The sequence below is a fragment of the Gekko japonicus genome, unplaced genomic scaffold, assembly GCF_001447785.1.
Source record: "Gekko japonicus isolate JY-2015 unplaced genomic scaffold, Gekko_japonicus_V1.1 scaffold1973, whole genome shotgun sequence".
In the NCBI taxonomy this organism is placed as follows: Eukaryota; Metazoa; Chordata; class Lepidosauria; order Squamata; family Gekkonidae; genus Gekko; species Gekko japonicus.
In genome coordinates this window covers 206,636-221,040 of record NW_015164250.1, presented here as the reverse complement: position 1 = coordinate 221,040, position 14,405 = coordinate 206,636, and the positions used below count along the sequence as shown (strand labels likewise).

The 14,405-nt window shown below is 49.4% G+C and overlaps 1 protein-coding gene across 1 annotated transcript; it reads left to right on the top strand.

Annotated features, from left to right (window-relative positions):
• Positions 1–4,736: 4,736 nt before the first annotated feature.
• TCF19 (transcription factor 19) lies at positions 4,737–12,137 on the top strand. The gene is made up of 3 exons (XM_015408660.1): positions 4,737–5,010; positions 6,398–7,031; positions 11,903–12,137. Exons 1-3 carry the CDS (start codon positions 4,737–4,739, stop codon positions 12,135–12,137), a joined length of 1,143 nt encoding a protein of 380 aa, XP_015264146.1.
• Positions 12,138–14,405: the final 2,268 nt, after the last annotated feature.

The window sequence follows — 14,405 nt, the reverse complement described above, 5'->3', positions numbered from 1 at the left end:
CTGGGGAGAGAGGGAGATGAGAGTAATTGACATAGGTGTGAACAGAACACCGGTATTTTGAAATAAATATTATTTTAGTAGACCCATGGCCTTTCTCTCTCTCGAGGGGAGGAGGACACTCTGATACGCTTGGGTTCCTCTTCCCACAATCCCTGGAGGCAGGAAATTGATTGCACTTTCCATCTCCAGGGGGAGGAGAAGCCCACCCTCAGTCTTTTTCTTGCTTCCGCATGAGAGAACTCCTGAGACTTTTCCTTTAAGGAGCTCCTTTAGTTGCACTTTGTTTTTCTCTTTCCACATGTGTGCATTTCCCTTTGTTTAAAAAGCAAACTTTGTTCTTCTGGCCTCGTCTTCCTTAGGCTGTTTGCCTTTTGCCTGCCGCTTCAGTCATGGTCGTGTCTGCAGCTGAGGTCTCTGACTAGGGGACCTCCTCTGAGGGAGAGTTGGGGGAGGTAGTCCCCTGGCAGTGGAGCAGGGAATCCCTGCAAACCTGCTTGCCCAGCCGTCCGGCCTCAGCAGAACTGCTGAAGAGAGCCAGAGGTTGTGAATCATCTGGCTTGGATCTTGAAGAAGCAGGCTTGATTTTTGGCACCAACACCCTCTACTGATCAGCCGGGATGGCCTATATTGGCCCATCAGGCCTGCTCAACACAGCCTTCTGTGGCCATCAGAGCGTTGTCTCCAATCAGTTAGAGGGAGAAAAAAGCTGCTTTACCCTCCCGGATGCAAGAGGATGAGATATCTATGAAATCTAGCACATTGTAGGCAGAGTTACTCCTTTTCTTTTAGTTTCTCTTGTACCCTGCTGGCTTCAGTGGCCTCTGCCTTCATCCTGTTTGTGATGTGCCTGTGAGTCTTGCCTTCACGTGGCACTTAGAAGTGCTCATTTAATGTAAAAATTCATGTCCTCTTTTGGTCCCCCACCCTGCTAGGGCTGCCTCTTAAGATGACCCCCCCCCCTTCTCGTATATTTCTATTAGAAGCTGGGGGTGGCTCAGTAGGTACAAGGAGGCTGTTACACAGTCCAGTGCCCACCAGGGGTGTGATGCTGAGTCTGACCTGCCTGGAAACATCCTTGTGCTAGCAGTGACCATATTTAAGAAATGATGTGCATCCCCTACAGGGTGCTCACATCAGAAGTATGCTCTTCTGGTTCAGGAAGCAGGGCCAGTCTACTTGTTGAGAGCCTCTCGCCTTTAAAAGGCAATCCTAGGTAGCTGCGGGAGCAATGTTAAAGAGGCCTACTTGGAAGCAATGCCCATTCTATTCAATAGGGCTTATTCCCAGGCAAGGGTTGCTGTTGTTTTTGGACATCAGGTCGCCACTGACTCATGGCAACCCTGAAGGGTTTTGAAGGCGAGAGATGTTCAGAGGTGATTTGCCATTGAAGGTAGGGACCCTGGACTTCTTTGGTGGTCTCCCATCCAAATACTGACAGGGGCTGACCCTGCTTAGCTTCCCAGATCTGACAAGGTTCAGCTAGCCGGGTTATGCAGGTCAGGATAGTGTAATTGGGAAAGTGTTTTTAGGACTCCAGAAATCCATGCCTGTTCAAGCAGACTGCTTATATTTGCCAGTGTATAAAAGTAGAAACTTGGGTTTAACAGCCATGAGCAAGGTATGATTTGGTGAAGGGGGGGGGGTTGGTGCAGGAGTTGTGGGAGGTCTTCTAGTGTCCTGGCCCCACTGCTGGACCTCCTGATGGCACCTGGTATTTTTGGCCACTGTGTGACAGAGTGTTGGACTGGATGGGCCATTGGACTGATCCAACGTTGGCTTCTCTTATGTTCTTATGTGTTTAGAGCCCAATCCTGTTTACTCAAAAGTAAGCTCTGAAGTGAAAATTGTGCATGGAAGTGTGGCCGTGCAGCCCTTTTGGAAGCGATGCTTCCTGCTTCCAAATGCAGGAAAGGTTATGAAGTAAATATGTACAGTAGGGCTACCAACCACCAGGTGGAGGTCTGGAGGTTTCCTGGAATTACACCTGTTCTCCAGTTAGGTAAAAGAAACCAGTTTTCCAATCCTTGCACTCTTAATTCCCCATGTTAATCTGAATGTACATCTAGATGTTTTGGGGGTGTAGTAGTAGAAGAGATTGGATTTATACCCTGCCCTTCCCTCAGAGTGGCTAACAACCTCCTTTCCCTCCCCTTCCCCACAGCAGGCACCCTGTGAGGTAAGTGGGTCTGAGAGACCCGCTCTGGGAGAACTTGTGACTGGCTCAAGGTCATACCAGCAGCTGCACTTGGAGGCATGGAGAATCAAACCTGGTTCTTCTAGATTAGAATCCGTGCTCCTGACCACTACACCAAATCAGTTCCCCTGGAGAAATTAGCTGCTTTGGTGGGTGGACTCTGGCATTCTATAGAGCTGAGGTTCCTCCCCAACCTAAATCCTGCCCTCCCCCCCTCCAGGATTTTCCCAACCCCTAGTTGGCAACCTTAGTTAGTAGGGGCATAATGCCCCTGTATAAATCAATGTACAAATAAATGTGACCTCATTTTGAATACTGTGTACAGTTCTGGTCACCACACCTCAAAAAGGATACTATAGCACTGAGAAAAGGGCAACTAGAAGTTGGAACACTTTCCCTATGAAGAAGGTTAAAGCGCTTGGGGCTTTTTAGCCTGGAGAAATGACAGCTATGGGGTGACATAATCGAGGTTTATAAGATTATGCATGGGATAGAGCAGGTCGAGAAAGAAGTACTTTTCTCCCTTTCTCACAATATAAGAACTCATGGGCACTCCATGAAATTGCTGAGCAGTCAGGTTAGAACGGATAAAAGGACCTACTTCTTCACCCGAAGAGTGATTAACACATGGAATTCACTGCCACAGGAGGTGGTGGCAGCTACAAGCATGGATGGCTTCAATAGGGAATTAGATAAGCATATGGAGCAGAGGTCCATCAGTGGCTACTAGCCACAAGGGATAGATAGGAACTCTCAGTCTGGGGCAAGTAATGCTCTGTATTCTTGGTGCTGGCGTGGGGTGGGGGGGAAACAGTGGGAGGGCTTCTAGTGTCCGGGCCCCACTGCTGGACCGCCTGATGGCACCTGGTGTTTTGGGCCACTGTGTAACAGTGTTGGACTGGATGGGTCCTTCGCCTGATCCAACATTGGCTTCTCTCATGTTCTTATGTTTTAAAAAAATTACAATAAAATATCCTAAGACTGCAGACCTATTTAGTAGGATGTTGTATTAAATCAGTGGACCTTAGTGTTTTACCATATCTGCGGGTTTTAGGCTGTTCAGTAGCATCGGTCCTATTCATGATTTTCGCACTCGAGGAATCACACAAAGGGACTCAGCCCGCCACATCCAAGCAACAGGCAGGACCTGACGGTTCCCTCTAGCGGAAATCCTCTCACGCATGCGCCACATGTACCGCGGTCCACCCAACATTCCTCCCTCAATAGAATGCGCCCCGCAATGGACACCGGCCCAGCCTCGGCTGTCAGACAACCACCAATCAGGAGCGTGATCTACCAAGCCCTACCTCTCCAGCGCGCGCTCCTGCTCTCCGACCGCCCCTTCCGATTTCAACCAATGAGAAAGGGTAAAAAAGCACCATCTGCCCAATGGGGAACTGAGGCCGCGCCCTTCCTCCTTTCTCTCGCCTAAGCCGGACCAATCAAGGAGCAGCGCGCGCCGCTCAGAGCCCGGGCAGCTGCTGCAGGTAGCGGCGGCTGTGCAAACTACCGGCTCCGGCTGCTGGGCGGCGTCGCTCACAAGACACCAGACTTTATGAACCGCGTTGTCAAGGTCTCTGGCGTTCTAGATTCCCGTCGCCCTGGGATTAACAGGTTCTGGAGCCGCGTCGCTAGGGGACCCGGGGGTCCTGTGCAGCTTTAGAAGGAGAACGGCGACCATTATCCCTCGTTGCTAGGGGAGCACACTGCGTTCTAGAGCTGACCGACCGGCGACCCCGCTCCCTCGGCGTGAGTCTACAACGGAGTTAGCCTAATGTTCTAAAGAGGTGTTGCAAAGGGACGCTGCGAACTGCGCTTCCTCCCCGTCAAGGGTGCGGGGAACGACGTGCACTGTGTAGGCACTGGAGGTTTCCAGAGTCAAGGGGAGGGTTTCCCCCCCTGAAGTGGGGTTCTGGGGTATCTTTGGACTCCTGGTGGTGCCCTTGCCAAAGGCCATTGGTAGCCGCCACCAGTACAGGGTTTTTATGCAGTTTGCACTAGGCGCTCTTCAGCAAATGACCTTTTGAGAATGTCCGGGGTTAGCATTTCACCGTGACAACCAGGTTGCGGAACTGGGAGAAACCTTTGTTGTTGGTGTTTTGTGCAATGTGGTAGGTCGAAGTAGTGCTTAAAGTAAATGGGCCGGTTATGTTGGTGAAACATTCCTTTCCTGGGTGTTTCACTTTATGTTAAGTCGAAACTGTGTCATCGTACAGTATTCGGTGAACCCATCCTGACCTGTAGCCATCTTAATTTGCACTGCTGGCTACTTTCTCTTGCACCCAGTGCTGCTAGATTTTCAGCAAGTGAACAGTGAAGGACTTGAGACTGAAAAAGTTCAGTTCTCCGAACCACAGCTGTTAACTGCCGTTGTAGGTTTACTAACCTCCTGTGCAATCCCATGAGTTCTCCTACTGCCTATAAACAGCCAGTCGTCACCACCAGAGGACTCTCATTTGAACCTCATAGAAGCCTGTCCCCCTCCCAAGTGAACCCTGACAGGCATCCCTCCCCTGCTTGTGGAAACCAGGAGGAACCAAAGATGCTTTCCGAGGCCCTTCCTTGCTTCCAGTTACTTCGGATGGGCCCAGCTTCACCGGGGGACTCGCCCAATCGGGACCTTTACACCTTCCGACCCTCCAAGCCCAGCTGTACCTATCGGCTGGGCCGCCGTGCCGAGGTCTGTGATGTCACTCTGGTGTCGGAGCAGAACCCGGCCTTGATCTCACGGATCCACGCAGAGATTCATGCGGAGAGGGATGCTGACAGCACAGCTGGGGAGTGGAGAGTTGGCCTGGTGGACTGCAGCACTCACGGTGAGTTCTTGGGAGTGGTCCTCTAGTAAGGGCATGGGAAAGTGGGTCTGGGATTCAGGCCTCATGGTCACTTTCACACTGTGGCTCCTGAGACTGGAGATGGTTCTGGGACAGTCAGCTGGGGCCACAAAGGGTTTAATCCCCAGATAGTAGCACCTCTTCCAAAGGGCAGAGGTTCCCAGGGGACTCTGCAGTTCAGCATAGAACTGGTGGACTCTGCCCTCCTTTACGAAAACATCCCTGTGTTCTGGGCACAATTCCTAGGTAGGTTGTATAACGTTATCCTACTGCAAGCTGCGGTGGCTCAAGTGGTTAAGACGCTGAACTGCAGGCTGTGGAAGGTCAGTAGTTCAGCAGTTCAAGACCAGAGTTGCTGCATGACGGAGTGAGCTCCCATCTCTAGTTTCAGCTCCTGCCAACCTAGCAGTTCGAAAGCAAGAAATTTCAAGTAGATAAATAGGTACCACTTTGGTGGGAAGGTAACAGCATTCCGTGCGCCTTGGTGTTTAATCATGCCGGCCACATGACCACGGAAACGTCTTCGGACAGCGCTGGCTCTTCGGCTTTGAAACGGAGATGAGCACTGCAACCCTAGAGTCGGACTCGACTGGCTTTCGAACAAGGGAACTTTTACCTTTACTGCGAGTATGGAGTTGGGTGGCCTGTTACAATAAGAGTGGGGAGGGAGCCACCGAGGCTTCCGAGGGGAAATCGGTTTGAAACCAAAGCAAACAAGCCAAAGGCTTCGGTTGACTTTATCTGCATTCAGCCCGAGGTCATCACAAGCCAGAAAGTCTTTGCAAGTTTCTCAGACTCTGCTTTGACAAATGTAGCTGCTGTCTCATATCTGTCAAAGCTAACACAGCCTCCAAGATATCCTGGAGTGGGGAGAGAGAGAGACTTAAGACCCTACCTTAGTTTTGCAGGTTGTGTGCTTGGGAGTCTGCTAAAGCAGTTGTTCTGCATGGACGATGGAGGGAGTCTTGTTCCATCACAATATCCTAAACACGGAGAGAGTTTAAGTTGGTAGGCAATAGGCGTGCAGGACTTTCTTGTGGGCCATATGTTGCTTGATGGGTCATAACAAGCGCAGGCCTGATCCTTGAATGAGCTTTGGAGATCTCGGGTATCTTGATCTTATAGTGTTGGATAGTGGGAGAACAAGCATGGTATAGTGGTTGAGAATGGCAGGCTGGGATCCGGGAGGACATGTGTTTGAATCCCCACTCTCCCGTGGAGGCTGTCTGGGTGACCTTAGCCTAGTTGCACTCTCTCTTGGCCTAACCTACCTCACAAGGTTGTTGTGAGACTAAAATGGAGGAGGAGGAGGATGTTACGAGCAACTTTGGGTCCTCCACCAAACTTTGTTATCCAATCATCCCTCCAGGTACTTACGTCAATGCCATCCGCATACCCCATGGCAAACGGACGGATCTGAACGATGGAGATCTTCTGACCTTTGGCCACCCCAACCCAGTCCCGGAGGGCTGTGCCCTGCCGCCCCCGCACGGCGACTCCGAGTTCTACTTCCTCTTCCAGAAGGTCCAAGTGCGGCCCCAGGACTTTGCTGCTATCACAGAACCAAAAGCCCCCGGGGATTTCTCGTGTGGCTTCCGACCCGTCCTGCCTTCTGGCAACCACCGCATCCGCCCCCTGCCTCGTCTCTCACCCACCTCTTTCTCTTGCCGCTCCAAAGCCACCCTTATCCTTAGCTCCATCGGCAGCCTCAGCAAACTCAAGCCGCAGCCGTTCACGTTTTCCCTGGGCCGGAGTCGGACTGCGGAGCCACCCACCCAGCCAAGAGCCTCTCGGAATCGCCGCAAGTCAGCTCACACACTGCTGCCAGAACTGGAGGATGAAATCACACGGCTCGAAGAGGAACAGCCGCCCCCAGAAAAGGAGCAGGGGATACGTAGTTATGTGCATTGCCACAACCCCTTGCGGCTCCAGCAGAGGGTGCCGGAGAGAAGTAGGAACTTGCAAGAAGATGTGGGACCCAAGCTTCACATCACACCCAGTGGGTGAGTCCCATTCACCTTTGGAGAAGGTGCCAGGTTCAGTCCCTGCTACTTGTAGTTAAAAGGACTTGGGATAGCCTCAGATGCTAATCAGAGTTAGGCAGACCAGTGGTCTGACTCCGTATTAGTCAGATTTGTCTATGAGCATAATGCAGCCCAGAAGTACACCATTATGATCCCCGAGTTTGCATTTTAAGTGCAACTTATGTTTTAAGAACATAAGAGAAGCCAATGTTGGATCAAGGCAGTGGCCCATCCAGTCCAACACCACTCTGTCACACAGTGGCCAAAAATACCAGGTGCCATCAGAAGGTCCAGCACTGGGGCCAGGGCACTAGAAGCCCTCCCACTGTTTCTCCCTCCCCAGCACCAAGAATACAGAGCATTACTTGCCCCAACCTGAGTGTTCCTATCTATACCTTATTTTATTTATTTATGATTTTGATTTGTATCCCGCCTAGCCACAGGACTGTGGCTTGTGGCTAATGGACTTCTGCTCCATATGCTTATATAATTCCCTCTTGAAGCCGTCCATGCTTGTAGCCGCCACCACTTCCTGTGGCACTGAATTCCATGTGTTAATCACTCTTTGGGTGAAGAAGTACTTCCTTTTATCCGTTCTAACCCGACCGCTCAGCAATTTCATGGAGTGCCCACGAGTTCTTGTATTGTGAGAGAACTGTACACAGTATTCAAAATGAGGTTGCACCATTGATTTATACAGGGGCATTATGATACTGGCTGATTTGCTTTCAATTCCCTTCTTAATAATCCACAGCATAACGTTGGCCCTTTTTATTGCAGTTGCACATTGTCTAGCCATTTTCAGTGAGTTATCTACTACGACTCCCAAGATCTCTCTCTTGGTCAGTCTCTGCCAGTTTGGACCCCATTAAGGTGCATTTACAGTTAGGATTTTTGGCTCCAATGTGCATCACTTTGCACTTGGCCCCATTGAACCCCATTTACCACATTGACGCCCACTCGTCCATCCTTGACAGATCCCTTTGGAGTGCCTCACAGTCCTCCCTGGTTCTCACCATCCTGAACAACTTTGTGTCATCTGCAAATTTAGCCACTTCACTGCTTACTCCCAACTCCAAATCATTAATAAACAAGTTAAAAAACATCGGACCGAGTACTAATCCCTGCGGTACCCCACTGCTTACCACCCCCCACTGGGAAAATTTCCCATTTATACTCACTCTCTGTTTCCTATTAATTAGCCAGTTTTTGATCCACAAGAGGACTTGTCATTTTATCCCGTGACTATTGAGCTTACTTAGGAGTCTTTGATGAGGAACTTTATCAAAAGCTTTCTGGAAGTCAAGGTAAACAACATCTATTGGGTCCCCCTTGTCCACATGTTTGTTCACTCCCTCAAAAAACACTAACAGGTTAGTGAGACAAGATCTTCCCTTACAGAACCCATGCTGAGTCTGCCTCAATAGTTTTTGTTCATCAGTGTGCCTACTAATTCTTTCTGTACTAACAGTTTCCACCAACTTTCCCGGTATCGATGTCAGACTGACTGGCCTGTAATTTCCCGGATCTCCTTTGGAACCCTTTTTAAAGATGGGAGTGACATTAGCTACTGTCCAGGATCACTGCCTGACATCCTCAGTTAAAACGATCTCAGGTTGCAGGACTGGGGAAGACCTCCACTTTGGGGAAACTGTGCCAGCCAGAATAAACTGTCGGGAGTTCGGCAGCCTCTGTAGTAAAGCAACTTCATATTTCGCCTATTTATTAAATTTATTAATTAAATGATTTGTTCATTCAATTTATTACATTAGACTTTTAAACCGCCCTTCCCCTGTGTTCTAATCTGAGAACTCCCCTGATCTTGCTGTTCTTCCCTTGGGGACTCAAAGCTTCCCCAATACCAGAATTCTCTAAGCTGAACCAGATTATGCGTAAATAGGGGACCATTAGGTTGTTGTTGTTTTTTGCCTTTTACATTGTTTTGTAACACTTCACAATTTTATTAAGATCTGTAATGGCGGGAACAGAGGGATAAAGTGGGGATGAAGGAACACAGTAAGATATCACAAGAGATCATGGAGAATCAGTGTGGTAGAGTGTGCTATTGTGGGAGACCCAATAGTTCAAACCTCCACTTTGCCAGGAGAGTCACAAGATGACTTTGGGCTGGTCCTCCTTCCTTACAAATTTGATAGGGTCGTTTTGAGGATAGGAGGCTCACTGCCCTGAGCTTCTAGGAGGAAGAGTGTGAAGTAAAATTAGGTAAAGGGACTCTGTTACTTGTATTGCACGAGCCAGTGTAACAAGCCCCTAATCCTGAACTGGAGACGAGGGTTATAGCTGCCTTCTTCATCTGCCATGGAGAAGACGTTCTGATGAAGCATGGGGTGGTGCTATCAAGAGCAGGAGGTGCCCTGATCTGGGTATCTCAGGCAAGCCTGATCTCAGAAGTTTAAGCAGGGCCAACCCTGGAAAGTATTTGGATGGGAGGCCTCCAGAGAATACCAGGGTTGGGAGGCAGAGGCAGGCTATGAAAGGCCACTTCTCTGAACGTCCTCCTTGCCCCAGTAGGAGTCACCAGAGGTCGCCATGACTTCCAGGCACAGGCACACACAAATGCAAAAACACCAAAGGGAAAAAGGGGGGAAAAGCAGGAGTAAATTGCCATGAGCAGCCAGATGGTTTGGGAGCGAGGGCAGCCAGGGTGGGAAACTGGCTGCGGTAGCCCTTTTTTTCAGGCTCAGTGGGATAAGCCGATAGGAAACTAAAACTATGACTACGAGTCTGGGACTTCTTAGTTTAGAAAAGAGACGACTAAAGGGAGATATGTTTAGAGATTTATAAAATTATGCACAGCATGGAGAGAGTTGACAAAGGGAATATTTTTTCCCTCCCTCTCCCAAAACACCAGAACTCCAGGGCATCGAATGAGTTAGATGGGCAGTCGATTCAGGACAGACAGAAGATCTCTAGAGGAACTGGCTGACCACTGTGTGGGACAGGATGCTGAACTGGACGGGAGGGGGAGCTTCAGCAGTAGACTTTCTGTCCCTCTTCCCCGAGCTTTGTGCTGAACTTACTAAGACCTAGGCACCACCAGCTAAAAAACGTTTGTTTACTCAGGTTTTGGGTTTGATCTTTTCCTGTGGATCTTTCAATATCACATCAGCATCCACTGGACATTTGTTTTTGTGCTGAAAGTCTCCCTCAAAGTCTGCTCAGCTGCAAATATGAGCGAGGAAGAGCCTAAGTAAATGCCAGCCCCCCCCCTCCCACCCCAACTTTCTTCTCATTATTCAGTGCAGACTCCTGTGCTGTTTCCTGAGAAGAGATGGCTGATTCAAATACTGACAAGATAAAATTGCCACAGAGAGGCTTTTTAACCCTAACCCTACCCAGGGCTATTTTGGGGCAGGAACGCACAGGAACGGAGTTCCGGCTGGCTCCCAAGTTGGCCACGCCCAGCAGGAACTCATTAGCATAATAGGCCACACCCAACAGCAGAAACTCATTAGGATTGGCTACATTAGGGGTGTGTGGCCTAACATGCAAAGGCGTTCCTGCTACAAAAAAAGGCCCTGGGTTTTGACAAGGTAAACAGAATAACAAGCAAAAGGTGGGTGTGGCTGGATAACCACACTTCTGGTAACATGGGGGTGAGGCCTAATGTGCTAATGAGCTGTGCTGTCAGGGGTGTGGCCCAATATGCTAATGAGTTCCTGCTGTTGGGTGTGGCCTATTATGCTAATGAGTTCCTGCTGGGCTTTTTCTACAAAAAGCGCCCTGACTACCATTGCTGTTTGAAACATGGCCTCTTTTATAAGTAATTTAGTAAATTAGTATTTCACTGCCATCGGGGGGAGGGGAGTAGAAAACAACCACCAGGTAACTTGCTACTACCCAACTTTCATGACTCACCCAGGCATGTCTGCTTGCTGCTGTTCAACGATAGCCACTCCGGGAACGCCAGTATGGTCTAGTGATTAGAATTTCTAACTAAGATCTGGAAAATCCAGATTCAAATCACTGCTGTGCCAAGGAAGCCAATTGCTGACCTCGGTCTGGTTCTACATTCTCTGCCTAATTTATCTCACAGAATTGTTGTGAGGATAGAGTTGAGGAGAGGCAAACTGTATAAGCTGCTGTGGGTCCCCATTGTGTGGAAAGGCAGAGTATAAATGAAGGAACTGAAAATAAATATAGCTGAAGGTGGGGGGCAAATAAATGGTTGGTGAGTGGGTGGGAAGGGGAGAAGGAAGCAAGGAAAGGTGAGGATGTGGGGGTTGCCAGGAGGAGGGAAAGACAAAATATTGGGGGGGAGGCAGATACAGGGGGAAATTAGGTGCCCACCATGCAACTTATGCACCATGCAATTAGGTGTCCACCATGCGACTTAGTCCCTGGGTAGACCACCAAGAGGAGGGAAGGAGGAAAAGTGGGAATGCTGAAGACAGACAAAGGTAGGTTGGCTAATGGGTAGGAAGGAGAGAAGGAAGCAGGAAAAGAGGAGGTGCTATGGGGGTTTTCAGGGAAGAAAAAAGAGAAAATAGGGGGATGGGTGAAATTAGATACCTCTCTCACACATGTCCTTGTGGGTCCCTTCCTTGTTGGAATTCATATTCATAGAAGCTGAGCCAGAACAACAACAAGGATCCACCACCTGGGTGCCGGTAGGATGCCCCCCTCAAAAATATGTGGCCTAAGTTAGGGTTCAGCGTTACTAGAACGCACCATGTAAACCGCCCAGAGACCCTTCGGGGTTAGGGCGGTATAGCAAGTCTAAAGTATAAATAAATAAATAAATATGAGAAATAGGCCTAGCAACGGATACCTTTTGTATGTGTTGAGGAGAGTGACGTTGTTCCTTTCCGGTCTCTCTCTTTTTGCAGGAAACGGCGTGGTCGGCCACGGAAGAACCCTCCGGGGGGCACCTGCCAAGTTTTCTCCCAGACTCTGTCTGCGTCGGAGCCATGTGCAGCTCCCCGCTGCCACCTTCCCCAGGACGAGACAGTGGAGTGGGTCCAGTGTGACGGCTGCGATGCCTGGTTCCATGTGGCCTGTGTGGGCTGCAGCTACAGCGCCGTGCAAGAGGCAGATTTCCGCTGTGCTGCCTGCCGCGCATAATGTACGTGGGCAGCAGGGAGGAACAGTCCTCCCCCCCCCAAAAAAAAAAATAGCTGAGGTATCAGCATTGAACCCAAATGCAACATGTGCATCAAGTGTACCCATTAGAACCTTTTGACAAACTGCCAAGTGGGGATACCCAGACCAGTGAAAATTTTGCACAACTGAAGATTAGTGTGATGAGCACCATGCACGTGCAAAGGATTGGTGAAAATGGAAACTATTGCAGGAATCTGGCATCTCAACAGGAACTGGAGGAAGATTTTGCCGACTCCTACCCCTTTTCTTGGGTAAGAAACGCTGTTGAACTCCCAGCTCCATCTCTTTGAAAGCCAACAGGCCCAAACCACAACACAGTTAACGCATATTCACAATTAAGCGAGCAGATAGGCTTTTGTGCCAGAGGCTGCAGGTATTTACAGCAAGGGGGACTAAAGGACGTGATTGAAGACAAGTCATTTGAACAGAAAAAAATTTGTGCACATAGACATTGCCCCTGTGGCACTGAGGGCTCTTGTTCCTCTAAGCCTGTAGCAAAAAAAAAAAAAAATGGACCTGCAGTTATGCTGCCTCAGGACAATGGCAAAACCTTATGAAAATGTGAATGTGTATGTGTGTCAGTTGCCAGCAGTACAACTGTGCAGGTTTCCCAGTTGTATGAGGTGCTTTGTGCAAAAAGGTCACCAGCTGCTTGTTGCACCTTCTGCTCGGTGCAGGCAGGGGGGGGGGGTTAACACGTATTGCACGCCTCCAGAAAAAAAATAGGCTGCTGTGATGGAAGCTTGGCTAGTGCCTCTCTGCAGTGCTGTTAAAGCCGCAGCAGGCTCCCAGGAAGAAACGCCTGAGAACAAACATAGAGCTTGCCCTCCTCATCTGTCTACAGGAACAGCTAAGATAGGGAGAAAATAAGAAAAAAAGAAAATCTTCAAAAGGTGTTCTAAGTCCAGAGAAGTGGCCTTGGTAGGCTAAGAACATAAGAAGAGCCCTGCTGGATCAGACCAATGGGCCATCTAGTCCATGGCTAGTAGCCATTGGTAGACTTATCCTCCATGAATCTATCTAATCCCCTTTTAAAGTTGTTTTATTCCTGTGGCCATCACTACATCCTCTGTCAGTGAATTCCACATTGTAATCACTCTCGGTGTAAAGTAGTCTTTCCTTTTGTCAGTCTTAAACCTACTGCCCATGAGTGTCATTGGATGCCCTTGAGTTCTAGTTACTGGGAGAGGGAGAAAAATCCCTCTGTCAACTCTCTCCACCACAGGCATAATGTTATAAACCTCTGTCATGTCGCCCCTTAGTCACCTCTTTCCTAAACTGAAAAGTCCCAGACTCTTCAGCCTTTCCTCACAGGGAAGGTGCTTCAACCCCCTAGTCATCTTGGGTGCCCTCCTCTGTACTTCTTTGTCCCCTGAGATAAGTTGACCAGAACTGGACACAATATTCCAAGTGAGGCCGCCACCATAGATCCATACGGGAGCATTACAATAGCAGCCGTTTTATTCTCAATCCGTTTTCTAATGACCTCTAACATAGAGTTTGCCATTTCCCTTGCCTGTAGCACACTGGGTTGACACGCTCATGGAACTTTGAGATCTTTTCCCCCTCACTGTCTCCGTAAGTTCAGACCCCATGAGCCTGTAATTGGAAGTTGGGATTTTGTCCCCGTGTGCATCACCGTAGACTTGCCAACACTGAACTTCATTTGCCACATTGTTGCCCTCTCACCCACTGTGCGGAGGTCCTCTTGGAGCTCTTCATAGTCAGGGTAGGCGTAATGGGGGGCAGTCCTGTTTGCGAACACACCAAAAGAGGACGCAGGCTCCCACCCCCTGGGCTCGCTTTAAACATTTTTCGCCCAGACTGGCTCACTTCCAGTGCAAGAGGCGTGTTTGACATTAACAAACTGGGGAGCCCAGTTCCCTCTCTCACTCCTTATGTAAAGGGGGGGGGGGAAAATCACCCTCGGGCAATTGCACAAATAAGGATCAGTTCCTGTAAAACAGCAGGGTCTTACAGCACCTTAAAGGCTAACTTATTTATTGTGGTATTAGCTTTTGTGGACCACAGACCCTCCTACGGAGTTTCCCCCCCTCCCCCTTTTACTATATACAGAGACTGGCTCAGACTGTGTGCCATTTTTTTTCTGGCAGAGAATGCATCCAAGTTGCACAGGAGCGACTCATGCACTGTTGCAGCTACTGTGCGGCCGACTTCCTAAAGCGGTTCGGAACACGGGCTGCTTCTACCCGCAAGCCATCTGCCAGT